This window comes from Lichenostomus cassidix, chromosome 27 (assembly GCF_008360975.1).
Source record: "Lichenostomus cassidix isolate B80296 chromosome 27, HeHo_3.0, whole genome shotgun sequence".
Classification (NCBI taxonomy): domain Eukaryota; kingdom Metazoa; phylum Chordata; class Aves; order Passeriformes; family Meliphagidae; genus Lichenostomus; species Lichenostomus cassidix.
This window is the reverse complement of record NC_139507.1, coordinates 4,787,475-4,805,282: the sequence shown is the minus strand read 5'-3', so window position 1 is coordinate 4,805,282 and position 17,808 is coordinate 4,787,475. Positions and strand designations below refer to the sequence as shown.

The 17,808-nt window shown below is 41.4% G+C and overlaps 1 protein-coding gene across 1 annotated transcript; it reads right to left on the bottom strand.

Annotated features, from left to right (window-relative positions):
* Positions 1–5,406: 5,406 nt before the first annotated feature.
* Positions 5,407–16,049, bottom strand: HOXB7 (homeobox B7). The gene is made up of 2 exons (XM_085083523.1): positions 15,425–16,049; positions 5,407–5,654 (listed from the first exon to the last, which is right to left on the bottom strand). Exons 1-2 carry the CDS (start codon positions 15,816–15,818, stop codon positions 5,407–5,409), a joined length of 642 nt encoding a protein of 213 aa, XP_084939649.1. The 5' UTR covers positions 15,819–16,049.
* Between the last annotated feature and the right edge of the window lie 1,759 nt (positions 16,050–17,808).

The following is a 17,808-nucleotide window of genomic DNA, read 5'->3' as shown; positions in this document are numbered from 1 at the left end:
GGAATGGCGGGAGGAGGTTGGAGAGGAAAAAAAAATTGAATTTCTTTGGATATTTCCAACAATGAAATCCCAACCGGAATGAGGAATTTCGAGATTTTCGGGTTGGATTTCAAAGGAGGGTGAAAATCAAATTAAACCATTGAGGTTTTGGGTTATTTTTTTCCTTTTTTTGGGGGAAAAAGGGAATTCCGGGAGGTGAAAAAGGGAATAAAAGCAATAAAACCTCTGTGTCACCTCAGTGTCACCAAGCTGGGCTGAGAAAATCTTCTTTTTGCCTTTTTTTCCCCAAAATTCTCCCCAAATTCCCGGAGGGGGAGGGGAGGAGATCCAGCCGAGCTCAGCAGAGGGAAAATTCTGGAATCTTGGCGAGTTTTTTATGTATTTTTATTTATTTTTTATGTATTTTTATTTTTTTTACGTATTTTTATGTATTTTTTATGTGTTTTTATGTATTTTTATGTATTTTTTATGTATTTTAATGGGTTTTTAATGTATTTTTAATGTATTTTTTATTTATTTTTAATTTATTCTTTAATTTATTTTTTATTTTTTAGGTTTTTCTTTCTTTTTAATTTCTTTTTATTTCTTTTCTATTTATTTTTTATTTATTTTTCAATTTCCTTTTATTTATTTTCTATTTATGTTTTATTTATTTTTCATTTCTTTTTCATTTCTTTTTGATTTCTTTTTATTTCTTTTTCTTTCTTTTTCTTTCTTTTTAAATTTCTTTTTATTTCTTTTTATTCATTTGCATTTCTTTTTTATTTCATTTTTATTGCTTTTTATTTATTTTTTATTTATTTTTATTTTCTTTTTCATTACTTCTAAAATTTTAAATTTCGTTTCATTTTTTTCATTTTTTTATTTTTTATTCTTGTTTATTTTCTATTTCTTTTCCATTTCTTTTTTATTTCTTTTCTATTCCTTTTCTATTCCTTTTCTATTTCTTTTCTATTTCTTTTCTATTTCTCTTCTATTTCTTTTCTATTTCTTTTTCATTTATTTTTTATTTATATTTTCTTTTCTTTTTTAATTTATTTTCCATTTCTTTTTTTCTTTTCTCGTTTATTTTTCAATTCCTTTTTTATTTCTATTTTATTTATTTTTTATCATTTTTTAATTTCTTTTTCATTTCTTTTAATTTTTATTTATTTATATTTCATTTCTTTTCTCTCTCCTCACCGAGGGAAGAGAAAAAAAAAGGAAATTTCCTGTTTTTTTCCCATTCCGATGGGAATTTCGCCTGGAAAATCCCAGAAATAACGGGAATTCCGGAATTAGAGCAACAGGGAATTTGGGAGCCTTGAGGTGGCGCTTTTTGGGGGAAAAAAGCCATTTTTGGGGGGAAAAAAGCAATTTTTTTTGGGGAAAAAAAGCAATTTTTTGGGGGGAAAGCCATTTTTTGGGGAAAGGCATTTTTGGGGGGGAAATGTCATTTTTTTGGGGGAAAAAGGCATTTTTAGGGGGGAAAAAGCCTTTTTTTTTGGGAAATAAAGCCATTTTTTTGGGGGAAAAGCCATTTTAGGGGGGAATAAAGTCTTTTTAGGGGGAATAAACTCATTTTTTAGGGGGAATAAAGTCATTTTTTTGGTGGGAAAAAAAGCCATTTTTAGGGGGGAAATGTCTTTTTTTTGGGGAAAAAAGCCATTTTTTGGGAAAAAAATCTGCTGGAGGAGCTCTGAAATCACCCCGGAGGTGGGAAATTGGAGAGGCAGAAAAAGGAAAAATTCAGAATTTCTCACTCCAAACCTTTCCAGACCTTTCTAATTTCCTTTTTTTTGGGGTTTTTTTCATTAAAATTTCCCTTTTTCCTCAGCAATCCTGGGAGGAATCCGCGGTGGAAATAAAGAAATAAATCCCAAGAAATAAATTAATTTAATTAAATTAAAATCAATAAATAAATAGCTGCGGAGAGGAGAGGAAATGGTTAAATTTATTCTCCTTTTGTTGATTTTTTTTTTCCTTTTCCTTCCCTAATTTTGTTTTTTTTTTTTACCTTTTCCCCTCCGCGCCTTTTAATCGCTTTAATTAATGAATTTAATGATTTCTTTTAACGATTCCTCTCCGCAATTCCTTTAATGAGAGAAATTTCCACTCCGAGCTGAACTCATTGAAAGGGAAAAAAACCTCAATTAAAAAAAAAAAACCAAAGAAATAAATGAAATTAAATCACCGAAATCGATCCGGTTGGTGCAAAATTACTCTCGAGGAAAAGGGAATTATTATTAATATAATTATTAATATTAATATTAATATAATTATATATAATTATATTAATTATATATATTATATATTAATTATATATATAATATATTAATTATATATAATTAATTAATTTATATAATATAAATATTAATATTAATATAATTATAATATAATTATTATTGCAGGGAGAGGGAAGATAATTTGGGGTGATTTTGGGGTTTTCACACTCATTGTTTTTTTAATTTTTTTAAATTTTTTTAAAATTTTTTTAAATTTTTTTTCCCTTTTTACCTTCCACAGAAACACTCGAAGAGCTCAACCTGCTCTGCCAGAGCCTCGAAATTCAATTTATTTCTCGGGATTTTCACCAAATCTACCGGAAAAGCAGCGAAATTTGGGATGGTTTGGATTTTCCGCAGAAAAAAAAGAGAAATTTCGGTGATAAATCACGAATATATCGCGTTGATTTTGGGTGGAAAAAGTCAATTTCCAACCCTTGAAATGTGATTTTTAACAAACACCCAACACGTTGTGGATTATCGGAGATCTCCTTTTTTTTTTTATTATTTTTATTTCTTTTTTTATTTATAATAATCACAGACAAAGGGAAAAAAATCATCATCATCATTAATAATAATAATAATTAATAATTAATAACAAAAGAGCAACGCGGCGCCGTTAATTAATCTGCTACAACATCGGACTTTGCACGAGAGTAATTCTTATTTTTCTCTTTTTTTTTTTCATTTTTAATTTTTTTATTTTAATTTTTTATCATTTTCTATTTTTTTAAATTTTTTTTTATTTTAATTTTTCATTTTAATTTTTTTCATTTTAATTTTTTTTAATTTTAATTTTTTTATTTTAATTTTTTTTCATTTTAATTTTTTTTTTTCCTCCATTTTTTCCCCCCCTAAAGGTTTCGAAGGACGAAGGTGAAAAATACCCACAGAGAAGGAGAAATAATCATCATCATCATAATAATTAATAATTAATAATTAATATTATATACAGAATTAAATGAGTTTAATCGGCGTTCAGCCTCACGTTTTCTAGATTTAAAAAACAAACCAAAATATAAAATTAACAATAAAAAAGGTGCTAAACACGACCACGTTATTCATCATGAAAATAAAAATAATAATAATTAATAAAAACTAATAAATTGGACACAGCCGAGTACAAAGGGACTTTTTCCAAATTCCAAATCACAACCGCTAGAGGAAAAACCACATGAATAAAATCAAATAAAATCAAATAAATGTATTTATCTGACTCGAAACCACTCATACCCAATAGGTAGATCATCTATTATCCCAAAAAAAGACCCAAAAATAGCCAAAAAAAGCGATTTTCGGTTAGGTAGTTTTTTTCTCAGCGAGAAACACGAAGAGTCACTGCTGGGGTGGGAAGGAATTATTCACTCGTTTGTGGTTTTATTTCATATATAGTGATTTTTTTCTCATTTTTAATGGGTTTTTTTTCATTTTTTTCCTTGGTGGTTTATTTCATTTATAGTCCTTTTTTCCCCATTTTTTAATGTGGTTTTTTTTTCATTTTTTATGTGTTTTTTTTCTTTTTTCCCCCTTTTTTTCCTTTTTTTTTTCATTTTTTAACGTATTTTTTTCCTTTTTCCCCTTGATGGTTTATTTCATTTATAGTCCTTTTCTCCCCATTTTTTAATGTGGTTTTTTTAAATTTTTTAACGTGTTTTTGTCTCTTTTTCCCCTTGATGGTTTATTTCATATATACTCCATTTTATTCATTTTTAATGTGTTTTTTTTTCTTTTTTCCCCCTTTTTTTCCTTTCTCTTTTTTCTCATTTTTTAAAGTATTTTTTTTCTTTTTCCCCTTCATGGTTTATTTCATATATAGTTTTTATTTTTATTTTTATTTTTAAGGTGTTTTTTTCCTTTTTCCCCTTGATGGTTTATTTCATTTATAGTCCTTTTTTCCTCATTTTTTAATGTGGTTTTTTCTCATTTTTTAACGTGTTTTTGTCTCTTTTTCCCCTTGATGGTTTATTTCATGTATAGTCCATTTTTTTTCATTTTTTAATGTGTTTTTTTTCTTTTTTCCCCCTTTTTTCCTTTTTTTTCCTCATTTTTTAAAGTATTTTTTTCCTTTTTCCCCTTTATGGTTTATTTCATATATAGTTTTTATTTTTATTTTTATTTTTAACGTGGTTTTTTCCTTTTTCCCCTTGATGGTTTATTTCATTTATAGTCCTTTTCTCCCCATTTTTTAATGTGGTTTTTTTTCATTTTTTAACGTGTTTTTTCACTTTTTCCCCTTTATGGTTTATTTTCTATATAGTCTTTTTTTCATTTTTTAATGTGTTTTTTTTTTCCCTTTTTCCCCTTGATGGTTTATTTCATATATAGTCTTTTTTTTTCATTTTTTAATGTGGTTTTTTTCATTTTTAATGTGGTTTTTTTTCTTTTTTCCCCCTTTTTTTCTTTTTTTTTTTTCATTTTTTAACGTATTTTTTTTCTTTTTCCCCTTGATGGTTAATTTCATATATAGTCCTTTTTTTTTTTGTTTTTTGAACGTGTTTTTCCCATTTTTCAACACATTTTTTCCCACTTTTCAACACATTTTCCCCATTTTTAACCCCATTTTTCCCATTTTTAACCCCTTTTTTCCCGTATTTTAACCCCTTTTTTCCCATTTTTAACACGATTTCCCCCATTTTTTCCATTTTTTCCCATTTTTAACATATTTTTCCCCATTTTAACCCCTTTTTCCCCATATTTAACCAATTTTTTCCATTTTTTAACCCCTTTTTCCCCATTTCTAACACATTTTTTCCCATATTTTCAACATATTTTTCCCCTTTTTCCCCATATTTTAACCCCTTTTTCCCCATTTTTAACATATTTTTTCCCATATTTTAACCCCTTTTTCCCCATTTTTAACCCCTTTTTTCCCATTTTAACCCCTTCTTTCCCATATTTTAACCTCTTTTCCCCATTTTTAACATATTTTTCCCCATATTTTAACCCCTTTTTCCCCATATTTTAACCCCTTTTTCCCCATTTTTTAACCCCTTCTTTCCCATTTTTAACCCCTTTCCCCCCATATTTTAACCCCTTCTCCCCCATTTTTAACATATTTTTCCCCATTTTTAACCCCTTCTTTCCCATTTTTAACCCCTTTTTTCCCATTTTTAACCCCTTCTTCCCCATTTTTCCCTCCTCCTCACTCCTCCTCCTCCTCCTCCCTCTCGCCGCTCTCCCTTCCGGCCGCACAGGAGGATTTATTCTCCTTTTTCCACTTCATGCGGCGGTTCTGGAACCAGATCTTGATCTGCCGCTCGGACAGGCAGAGCGAGTGAGCGATCTCGATCCTCCTGCGCCGCGTCAGGTACCGGTTGAAGTGGAATTCCTTCTCCAGCTCCAGGGTTTGGTACCGGGTGTAGGTCTGCCGGCCGCGCTTGCGGTCCGGACCTAGGAGACAAGGAGAAATGGGGTTTTTGGGGTTTTTTGGGGGTTTAATTGGGTTTTTTTGGGGTTTTTTGGAGGTTTAATTGAGTTTTTTTGGGGTGGAATTGGGGGGTTTTGGGGTTTAATTGGGTTTTTGGGGTTTAATTGGGGTTTAATTGGGGGTTTTGGGGTTTAATTGAGTTTTTGGGGGTGGAATTGGGGGTTTTGGGGTTTAATTGGGTTTTTGGGGTTTAATGGGTTTAATCTGGGTTTTTTGGGGGTTTAATTGGGTTTTTTTGGGGTTTTTTGGAGGTTTAATTGAGTTTTTTTGGGGTGGAATTGGGGGGTTTTGGGGTTTAATTGGGTTTTTTGGGGTTTAATTGGGTTTTTTGGGGGTTTAATTGGGGTTTCTATGTTTTTTTGGGGGTTTGGTACCGGGTGTAGGTCTGCCGGCCGCGCTTGCGGTCCGGACCTGCGGGGGAGAAAGAGATTTGGGGTTTTTTGGGGTTAAATTGGGGTTTTTTTGGTTTTTTGGGGGGGTTTAATGGGGTTTCATTGGGTTTTTTGGGGTTTAATAGGGTTTTTTGGAGGTTTAATCTGGGTGTTTTGGGGTTTAATCGGGTTTAATTGGGGGTTTTTGGAGGTTTAATTGGGTTTTGGGGGTTAATTGGGGTTTAATTGGGTTTTTCTGGGTTTTTTGGGGGGTTTAATGGAGTTCACTTGGAGTTTAATTGGGTTTCATTGGGGATTTTGGGGGGTTTAATGGGGTTTAATTGGAGTATAATGGGGTTTAATTGGAGTTTAATTGGGGTTTTTTTGGGTTTAATTGTGGTTTTTGGGTGTTTAATGGGGTTCAGTTGGAGTTTAATGGGGTTTAATTGGGGATTTCGGGGGTTTAATTGGGGTTTTTTTGGGGTTTAATTGGGTTTACTTGGGCATTTAGGGGGTTTAATTGGGATTTTTTGGGGATTTTTGGGGTTTAGTTGGTTTTTTCTGGTGTTAATTGGGGTTTAATTTGGTTTAATTGGGGATTTTGGGGCTTTAATTGGGGTGGGTTTGGGTTTAATTGGGTTTTTTGGGGGGTTTGATTGGGTTTTTGGGGGTTTAATTGGGGTTTAATTGGGGGTTTTTGGAGGTTTAATTGAGTTTTTGGGGGTGGAATTGAGGGGGTTTGGGGTTTAATTGGGTTTTTTTAGGGGTTTAATTGGGGATTTAATTGGGGAATTTTTGGGTTTAGTTGGGGTTTAATTGGGTTTCATTGGGGATTTTGGGGGTTAATTGGGGATTTTGGGGGTTTAATTGGGTTTTTTGGGTGTTTAATGGGGTTCAATTGGGTTTAATTGGGTTTTTGGGGAGTTTAATGGGGTTTAATTGGGGTTTGATTGGGTTTTTTTGGGGTTTAATTGGGTTTTTGGGGGGTTTAATAGGGTTTTCTTGGGGTTTAATTGGAGTTTTTGGGGGTTTAATTGGGGTTTTTTGGGTGTTTAATTGAGTTTTCTTGGGGTTTAATTGGGGAATTTTGAGGTTTAATTGGGGGATTTTGGGGTTTAATTGGGTTTAAATTGGGGATTTTGGGGCTTTAATTGAGGTTTTTTGGGGTGGAATTGGGGGGGTTTGGGGTTTAATTGGGTTTTTTGGGGTTTAATTGGGCTTTAATTAGGGTTTAATTGGGGGGGTTTGGGTTTAATTAGGTCTTTTTGGGGATTAAGTGGGATTTAATTGGGTTTTTGGGGGTTTAATTGGGTTTGATTGGGTTTTTTGGGGTTTAATTTGGTTTAATTGGGGATTTTTGGGGATTAAGTGGGATTTAATTGGGTTTTTTGGGGTTTGATTGGGATTTCTTGGGGTTTAATTGGGTTTTCTTGGGGCTTAAATGAGTTTTTTGGGGTGGAATTGGGAATTTTTGGGGTTTAATTTGGTTTAATTGGGGATTTTGGGGGTTTAATTGGGGTTTTTTGGGGTTTTAATTGGGATTTTTTGGGATTTAATTTGGTTTTTTGGGGGGTTAATTGGGGTGCTTTGGGGTTTAATTGGGGATTTTGGGGGTTTAATGGGGGGTTTTGGGGTATAATTGGGGGTTTAATTGGGGTTTCTTTGGGTTTAATTGGGGTGCTTTTGGGTTTAACTGGGGATTTTGGGGGTTTAATTGGGTTTAATTGGGGTTTCTTTGGGTTTTAATTGGGGTTTTTTTGGGTTTTAATTGGATTTTAATTGGGGTTTTTTGGGGTTTTTTTGGGGTGGCTTTGGGGTGGAATTGGGGCTTTTTGGGGTGGAATTCGGGTGTTTTGGGGGTTTAATTGGGGTCTTTTTGGGGGTGGAATTGGGTTTTTTGGGGTTTAATTGGAGTGTTTCGGGGTTTAATAGGGGATTTTTGGCGGTTAATTGGGTTTTTTTCAGAGGTTTAATTGGGTTTTTTGGGGGTTTAATTGGGTTTTCTTGGGGTTTGATTTGGTTTAATTGGGTTTTCTTGGGGTTTAATTGGGTTTTCTTGGGGTTTGATTTGGTTTAATTGGGTTTTCTTGGGGTTTAATTGGGTTTTCTGGGGTTTAATTGGATTTTTGGGGGGTTTAATTGGAGTTTTTTGGTTGGTTTTTGCCTCGCCAGAACTGCTTCCCTGGAGTTCTGCCAGAGGTAAAGTTCTGCCCAACCTGGGAAGTTTTCCTTCAATTTTGAGGCTCAAATCCTCCTTTTCGAGACTTTCCTGCCCAACTTGGGACAATTTCAATTTAATTTTGGGGTTCAAAACCTCCTTTTCGTGGTTTTTCTGCCCAACATGGGAAAATTTTCCTGTTATTTTGAGGTTCAAATTCTCCTTTTCGAGACTTTCTTGCCCAACTTGGGACAATTTCAATTTAATTTTGGGGTTCAAATCCTTCTTTTCAAGGCTTTCCTGCCCAATCTGGGACAATTTTCATTCAATTTTGAGGTTCAAATCCTCCTCCTCGAGACTTTCCTGCCCAACCTGGCACAACTTAAATTTAATTTTGGGGTTCAAATTCTCCTTTTCAAGACTTTCCTGCCCAACCTGGGACAATTTTCATTTAATTTTGAGGCTCAAATCCTCCTTTTCGAGGCTTTCTGCCCAACTTGGGACAATCCTAATTTAATTTTGAGGCTCAAATCCTCATCTGGGACAATTTTCATCGAATTTTGAGGCTCAAATCCTCCTTTTCGAGACTTTCTTGCCCAATTTGGGACATTTTTCACTCAATTTCGAGGCTCAAAATTTTAATTTTCCCTCCACCTCGGTTCTTTCATCACCCCAACCCCAAAATTCCCAAATTTCTTGCCTTTCCCACCTTCCCCTTGGGATTTCTGGCTGCTGTTTTGGGGTTTTTTTGGGAGGTGTGGGATGTTCTCCATCATCCCAAAGGAGATTTTAGGGTTTCTGGCTGCTGTTTTGGGTTTTTTTGGGATGTTCTCCATCATCCCAGTGGAGATTTTGGGATTTCTTGCTGCTATTTTGGGGTTTTTTGGGATCTTCTCCATCATCCCAGGGGAGATTTTGGGATTTCTGGCTGCTATTTTGGGGTTTTTTGGGATGTTCTCCATCATCCCAGTGGAGATTTTGGGATTTCTGGCTGCTGTTTTGGGGTTTTTTGGGATGTTCTCCATCATCCCAGAGGAGATTTGGGGATTTCTGGCTGCTATTTGGGGTTTTTTTGGAGGTGTGGGATGTTCTCCATCATCATTTGGGATTTCTAGCTGCTGTTTTGGGTTTTTTTGGGATATTCTCCATCATCCCGGGGCAGATTTTGGGATTTCTGGCTGCTATTTTGGGGTTCTTTGGAGGTGTGGGATGTTCTCTATCATCCCAAAGGAGATTTTGGGATTTCTAGCTGCTGTTTTGGGGTTTTTTGGGATCTTCTCCATCATCTCTGGGGAGATTTTGGGGTTTCTGGCTGCTATTTTGGGTTTTATGGGATGTTCTCCATCATCATTTGGGATTTCTAGCTGCTGTTTTGGGTTTTTTTGGGATGTTCTCCATCATCCCGGGGCAGATTTTGGGATTTCTGGCTGCTATTTTGGGTATTTTTGGGATGTTCTCCACCATCATTTGGGATTTCTGGCTGCTGTTTTTGGGGTTTTTTTGGAGCTGTGGGATGTTCTTCATCATCTCTGGGGAGATTTTGGGATTTCTGGCTGCTGTTTTTGGGGTTTTTGGGATCTTCTCCATCATCATTTGGGATTTCTAGCTGCTATTTTGGGGTTTGTTTGGGATGGGAGATTTGGGATTTCTGGCTGCTGTTTTGGGTTTCTTTGGAGGTGTGGGATGTTCTCCATCATCTCTGGGGAGATTTTGGGATTTCTGGCTGCTATTTTGGGTTTTTTTGGGATGTTCTCCATCATCCCAGAGGAGATTTTGGGGTTTCTGGCTGCTATTTTGGGGGTTTTTTGGGATTTCTAGCTGCTATTTTGGGGATTTTTGGGATGTTCTCCATCATCCCGGAGGAGATTTTGGGATTTCTTGCTGCAATTTTGGGGTTTTTTGGGACGGGAAGAACCTCAATTCCCTCTCCAGGTTGTCATTTTTCCTCCAGAGGGGTTTGGAAAAAGTCCAAGTGCTGATTTTCTCTCCACCCGACATTTCCTGCAGCCTGATGGGGAATTATTCTGCAATATGTGTTTCCTCAGGATTTCTCCTCTCCTGTTTTTCCTCCCACCAACCCCAGACTGCTTTCCTTTTTCTTTTCTTTTCTTTTCTTTTCTTTTCTTTTCTTTTCTTTTCTTTTCTTTTCTTTTCTTTTCTTTTCTCTTTTCTTTTCTTTTCTTTTCTTCTTTTCTTTTCTTTTCTTTTCTTTTCTTTTCTTTTCTTTTCTTTTCTTTTCTTTTCTTTTCTTTTCTTTCTTCTTTCTTTTCTTTCTTTTCTTTCTTTTTCTCTCTCTTTCTCTCTTTCTTTCTTTCTTTCTTTCTTTCTTTCTTTCTTTTCTTTTCTTTTCTTTCTCTTTTTCTTTCTCTCTCTCTATTTCTTTCTTTCTCTCTCTTTCTCTCTCTTTCTCTCTTTCTTTCTTTTCTTTTCTTTTTCTTTTTCTTTCTTTCTTTTCTTTCTTTCTTTCTTTTCTTTTCTTTTCTTTTCTTTTCTTTTCTTTTCTTTTCTTCCTTTTTCCGTTTCCTTTTTCCATTTTTCTTTTTTCGTTTTTCTTTTTTCTTTTTTCTTTTTTCCTTTTTCCTTCTTCTTTCTTCTTTCTTTCTTCTTTCTTTTTCTTTTTTCTTCTTTTTCCTTTTTCCTTTTCTTCTTTCTTTTTTCTTTTTTCTCCTTTTTTTCCCCTTTTTTCCTTTTCCTTTTCCCTTTTTTGTTTTTCCTTTTTTTTTCCATTTTCCTTTCTTTTTTTCCCTCCTTTTTCTTTTTTCCCCCTTTTTTCTACTTTCCTTTTTCCTTTCTCCTTTTCCTTTTCCCCTTCTCCTTTTTCTTTTTCCTTTTTCCTCTATTTTTTTTCTTTTTCTTTCTTTTTTTTTTTTTTTTTAAGAAGAAAAGCTCCAACCATTAAAACCAGGCAAAAAAAAGAAGAAAAAAAGCAGAAAAAAAGAAGAAAAAAACCCCAAACTCGGCCTGGCCGAGCTGTAAACGCAGCGATGTGCAGCTCGGAATTTGGGCTGTAAAACCTCCGAGAGCAGAGCAGAGCAGAGCAAGAAAAGCCATAAAGCCTGAATGGGATCAAACTCCATCCTGCAATTCCTCCCCGGGAAGGAAAAGGGCAGGAAGGGTGGGAGAAACTCCAACTCACCACCCGGATCGAGCTGTGGCCTCGGCAGATCCCGGAGCGTCCAGGTTTGGGGTTTTTTGGGGGTTTTGGGGTTTTTTTGGGGGGATTTTGGGGGATTTTTGGGGTTTTCTTTTAGTTTTTCTCCGGGTTTTTTTTGAGGTTTTCCCCTTTATCTCAACTCCTCTCCAACTGCCATCCTCGCAGCTTCTCGAATTAAAAGAGAACTGAGTGTTGATATTTCTCATGAAATCTAAATGGGGATGAATGTGGGGATTTTGGGTTTTTTGGGGGGTTTTTGGGGAATTTTGGGGGGTTTTTGGGGGATTTTTGGGGGTTTTTTTTAGTTTTTCTCCGGTTTTTTTTTGAGTTTTTCCCCTTTATCTCAAATCCTCTCCAACTGCCAACCTCGCAGCTTCTCGAATAAAAGAGAACTGAGCTCTGATGTTTCTCGTGAAATCTCAATCGGGATGAATGTGGGGATTTTGGGGTTTTTTGGGGGTTTTTTGGGCTTTTTTTTACTTTTCCCCCTTTTTTTCCAACTGCCATCCTCGCAGCTTCTCGAATTAAAAAGAGAACTGAGCTCTGATGTTTCTCATTAAATCTGAATCGGGATGAATGTGGGGATTTTGGGGTTTTTGGGGTTTTTTGGGGGGTTTTTTTGAGTTTTTCCCCTTTTCCCAACTCCTCTCCAACTCCCATCCTCGCAGCTTCTCGAATTAAAAGAGAACTGAGTTTTCGGGGGTTCTCCTGAAATTTAACTCGGGATAAAAGCGGGGGCTTTTGGTGTTTTTTGGGGTTTTTTGGGGGGGGGGAGTTGGGGGTTTTTGTTTTTTTTTTTTTTTACTTTTTCCCCTTTTTTCCAACTCCCATCCTCGCAGCTTCTCGAACTAAAAGAGAACCGAGCGCTGCTGTTTCTCCTGAAATCCAAATCGTGATAAAAGCGAGGATTTTGGGGGTTTGGGGATTTTTTGGGGGTTTTTTTAGGGTTTTTTTGGTTTTTTTTTTAAATTTTCCTCTTTTCCCAACTCCTCTCCAACTAAAAAAGAAACCCGAGCGCTGCTGTTTCTCCTGAAATCTAACTCGGGATAAAAGCGAAGGTTTGGGGGATTTTGGGGGGGCTTTTAGGGGTTTTTTGGGGTTTTTTGGTGGATTTTTGAGGTTTTTTTTGTATTTTTCCCCTTTTCCCAACTCCTCTCGAACTAAAAAGAAACCCGAGCGCTGCTGTTTCTGCTGAAATCTAACTCCGGATAAAAGAGAAGGTTTGGGGGTTTTTGGGGGGTTTTTTTTGGGGAGGGTCTGGGGGTTTTTTAGGGGTTTTTTTAGGGTTTATTTTTTGGTTTTTTTTAATTTTTCCCCTTTTCCCAACTCCTCTCGAACTAAAAAAGAAACCCGAGCGCTGCTGTTTCTCCTGCAACCCAGCTCGGGATAAAAGCGAGGCGCTGCTGAAGTGTTTACGAGCAGAAATATTTGCTCTTTGATAAATCAACTGGAAAAGCCGCTGAGTTATGGAGCAGCGAAGGGAGAGAAGTGACCACCGGATACTGCGAGAGGAACTCCTGAAAAAGGAGTTTATAAACCTCTCTGCCGAGCCTGCTCCGCTGCTTTGGTTTGCTCTCCGCGCTCCGGTAGCTCCCGAGATTTATCCTGGATTTTATCCCATTTTATCCCGGATTTTATTCCGGATTTTATCCCATTTTATCGCGGATTTTATTCCGGATTTTATCCCATTTTATTCCGGATTTTATCCCATTTTATCCTGGATTTTATCCCATTTTATCCCGGATTTTATCCCATTTTATCCTGGATTTTATTCCGGATTTTATCCCATTTTATCCTGGATTTTATCCCATTTTATCCAGGATTTTATCCCAGATTTATTCTGGATTTCATTCCGGATTTTATTCCGGATTTTATCCTGGATTTTATCCCGGATTTATCCCGGTTTTATCCCGATTTTATTCCGGATTTATCCCGATTTTATCCCGGATTTTATTCCGAATTTATCCCGGATTTATCCCGGATTTTATTCCAGATTTATCCCGGATTTTATCCCGGATTTATCCCGGATTTTATCCCGATTTTATCCCGGATATTATCCCGGACTTTATCCCGATTTTATCCCGGATTTTATCCCGGATTTCCCGCCGGGACTGTGAGCTGCAGTTGGGATTTGGCGGCTGGAGGAGCTGCAGTGTCATTGTCACCATGCCAGCAGGGACAGCAGGGCTTTGTCACTGGCTTTGGCACCCTAAGGGGGTCAGGAGCCTCGTGGGTGATCAGGGACAGCCCTGGGATGAGCAGGGACAGCCTGGGGACAGCAGGGAGACCTCGAGGGACAGCAGGGACACCCTGAGGGACAGGAGACACACCTCGAGGGACAGCAGGGACACCCAGGGGGACAGCAGGGACACTCTGGGATGAGCAGGGACACCTCGGGGGACAGCAGGGACATCGGGGACAGCAGGGACACCTCGGGGGACAGCAGGGACAGCCTGGGGACAGCAGGGACACTCCTGGGGACAGCAGTGACACCCCAGGGGACAGCAGGGACACCCCAGGGGACAGCAGGGACACCCAGGGGACAGCAGTGACACCCAGGGGACAGCAGTGACACCTCGGGGGACAGCAGTGACACCCCGAGGGACAGCAGGGACACCCCAGGGCAGCTCCCGAGAGGGTGAACTGGACATTTCCTAATTGCTAATCGATGCTAATTGCAGGAGGTCGGGAGGTGAGGGGACAGAGTGACCCCAGCCGGGTGACCCCCGGTGTCCCCAAAGCCCCACCGGGACACCCCGAAAGTGCCACCCGAGGGGTTGGGGACAGAACTGAAATACCTCCACCGTCACCCATCCATCCAGCCAGACCGGGCTGGGAAATCTGGGAATTCTCGTGGGATTCTTACGGGATTTTCATGGAATTATCATGGAATTCTCATGGGATTATAATGGAATTTTCATGGAATTCTCGTGGGATTTTAATGGAATTCTCGTGGGATTTTAATGGAATTCTCGTGGGATTTTAATGGAATTCTCATGGGATTTTCACGGAATTTTCACGAAATTTTCATGGAATTCTCGTGAAATTTTCATGGGATTTTCACGGAATTCTCATGGAATTCTCACGGAATTTTCACGGAATTTTCACGGAATTTTCAGGGAATTCTCCCGGAATTCTCCCGGAATTCTGCCGGAATTCTCCCGGCCAGGCATGCGGTGCTGCCGCCGGGACAGCGCGCGGAGCTTTTCTCCTCTCCAGGCAAACAAACCCTCCGAGCTCCTCCCGCCCGGCGCTGCCTGCGAGCCGCCGGGGAACCGGGGAGAGGAGGGGCTGGCGGGGATTCTGTGTCCCCGAGGGGACAGACCGGGATTTGTGACCCGAGGGGACAAACCTCCCCTCATTTTCTGTCCTCTCGGTGACAAACCGGGATTTTCTGTCCCCTCAGAGACAAACCTCCCCTCATTTTCTGTCCCCTCGGTGACAAACCGCCCCGCGCACGGCCGTGATTTTGTATCTCCTCGGTGACAAACCCTGATTTTCTGTCCCCTCGGTGACAATCCTCCTCTCTCACGGCTGTGATTTTCTGTGCCCTGATTTTCTGTCCCTTCCGTGACAAACCGTGATTTTCTGTCCCCTGATTTTCTCCTCCCTCGGTGACAAACCGTGACTTTCTGTCCCCTCGATGACAAACCTCCTCTCTCACGGCCCTGATTTTCTGTCCCCTCGGTGCCAAACCTCCTCTGATTTTCTGTCCCCTCGGTGCCAAAGCTCCCCTGATTTTCTGTCCCCTGGGTGCCAAACCTCCCCTGATTTTCCGTCCCCTCGGTGCCAAAGCTCCCCTGATTTTCTGTCCCCTGATTTTCCGTCCCCTCGGTGCCAAAGCTCCCCAGCCCTACTGCCCGATAAACATTTCATCTCAAGGCGATCCCTGCCGAGGCTGGGCGATCGAGAGGCTGGAAAGGGGGAAGGGGCGGTGAGCGCCTTCCTCTCCCTCCCGAGCAGCCAAAACGTCACCAAACCACTTGGGGACAACCCCCCCTCCCCCTCCCCCACCCCCCAACCCCCTCCCCACCCACCCCTCCCTCTCACCTGAGCTCCTCATCCAGGGGTAAATCCGCAAATTGCCATCTCCCTGCGGGTCCTCTCTCTGCTCGCCCTTCCCGCAGCTCTGCTTGCCTTCCGCGGCGCACATCACGGCCAGGTTCTGCTCGAAGGGCGAGCAGGGCACGCTGAAGGAGCTCGCCTCCAGCCCGTAGCCCGAGGGGTACACGCCGGGGGGCTGCGGGGGCACTGCGGCCCCTCCGGGGTACATCCCCGCCACGGAGGAGGCGAAATGGGGGGTCGAGGCTCCCCCATAGCCGCCTCGCTGCGCGCCGGAGGCGAAAGCGCAAGAAGTTTGCTCGGGAAACACTCCGGCCGGGAAAACCGAACTTGCGGCTTGATATTTGGAAAATAAAGCGTTGGCATAATACAATGAACTCATAATTTGGCCGGGTGATTTGTAGGTCGGGACGTTTTAGTGTCGGTTTTACGAGGGGAGCGTGATATATTAGGGAATTAGAGTCCAGATTTACACCAAAAAAGAGGCTTTTTTTCCCTCCCGGCCGCGGTGACGCGCTGGCACGTGGCTGCCGTGTCGCCAATCGCCGCTCGCCCCCTCCTCGGGGGCACGGGGCTGTGCGGCTGGGTTTATAAAATATGATAAATAATTGATGCCGTATAAAAACCCCGCGCGGGCTCTGCTGGAAGGGGTGAAATCGCGCCGGAGTCGATAAGCAACCTGTAATCAGCTGGCGGCTGGGAGCGAGGGGAGGAAAAAAATGATAAAAAAAAGATATTAAAAAGGGGGAGGGGGTAAGGAGCACGTTGCTGATAAACCAGCGAGGTTCTCTCGGTCTCTCGCTGCTGGAGGGAAGGGAAGGGAGTTCTATTTATCCCTTTATTGATCCCGGCGAAAATTCCCTCCTTCGCCCCGTTTCCGAGCGACTTTTTCCACCGGATTGTCCATCATTCCCTCCCCTCCCCCCCCTTGACCCTCTCCCCCTCCTCAAAAAAAAAAAAAAAAAAGAAAAATACAAATGTCTCATTGATACCTAACAGTTCCAGGGATTTTTTTCATTCCCCCGAAAGCCATTCAGCTCTATATCTAATTTATTCCAGCGCCACGGGCTCTGAGGCGCGGATCGAGCTGGCGCTCGCTTTTCTTGTCGGGGAAAATAAAGAGCTCGCAGCTCCCTCGTTCCGCGTGTCAGCTCTTCTGCGCGACTCAATCACAGCCCAGCCAAAAAACCTCCCCAGCTGGCTGGTCTGCTTTCTGCTGCAGAAGCACGGAAAGAGTCCAAAATGAGATTTTTTTTTGTTAAATCGGGTGGAGGATCGGGGGGGTTTTGGGGAGAAAGCGGAGTCCGGGCGGCAGGAGAAGCAGACAATGGTGGATGGGAGTGTTGGGGTTGGTGTTTGATTCTCCTTCCCCAAGGTTATGAGCATCCCGGCGCTCCTCCCCGGCCGGCTCGGGAGGGGATGGAGCTGCTCAGCTGCGCTCCCCGTAATGGGATTTTCGGGGCCGGGGGAGCCCCGAGCTGCGGGCAGGGCAGGGCGAGGTGAGACGGGGGTGAAAACCCAAAAAACCGGATGGAACGAAATGGAAAAAAAAGCAGGAAAAAGCGAGAAATGTTACCTTCGGTGTGGATTTCCACCCAGCATCCCAACCTGTCAGCAGCAGCGGGCTGCGAGAGCAACAACAAGAGCAGGAGGCAGAGCGGTTGCCCCCCGAGTGCTCTGCTCGCCCCCCGAGCACTCTACTCGCCCCTCGAGCACTCTGCTCGCCCCCTGAGCACTCTGCTCGCCCCCCTAGCATTCTGCTAGACCCCCGAGCCACTCGGCTCAGATCCTCGGGCCCTGCCCGTGTCCCTGCTCGGTCCTGGAGCCCCCTGGACATTGCCAGGCCCCACAGACCCCCAGCCCCAGTCCGGCCCTACAGACCCTTAGCTCCTGTCCAGCCCTACAGACCCCCAGCCAGTTTCCAGCCCTACAGATCCCCAGCCCCAATCCGGTCCTACAGTCCCCTAACCCCAGTCCCCGCCCGGTCCTGGAGCCCCTCAGCCCCTATCCAGCCCTGCAGCCCCCCAGCCCATGTCCAGCCCCAGCCCTTCTCCAGCCCTGCAGCCCCCCAGCCCCTGTCTGGTCCTGGAGCCCCCCAGCCGTTCTTGGGCCCTGCAGACCCCCAGCCTCAGGTCCAGGAGCCCCCCAGCCCCTTCCCCTCTCCGGCCCTACAGACCCCCAGCCTCAGCCCCTGTCCGGCCCAGGAACTCCGCAACCCCAATCCCTACCCTTCCCAGGAATCCCTCAGCAGGTCCTGTAGACCCCAAACGCTGTCCGGCCCAGCAACCACCCAGACCACCCTGCCCGACCCCAACCCCAATCCCTACCCGGCCCAGCAACCTCCCAACCCCAAACCCTGCCCGGTCCGGGAG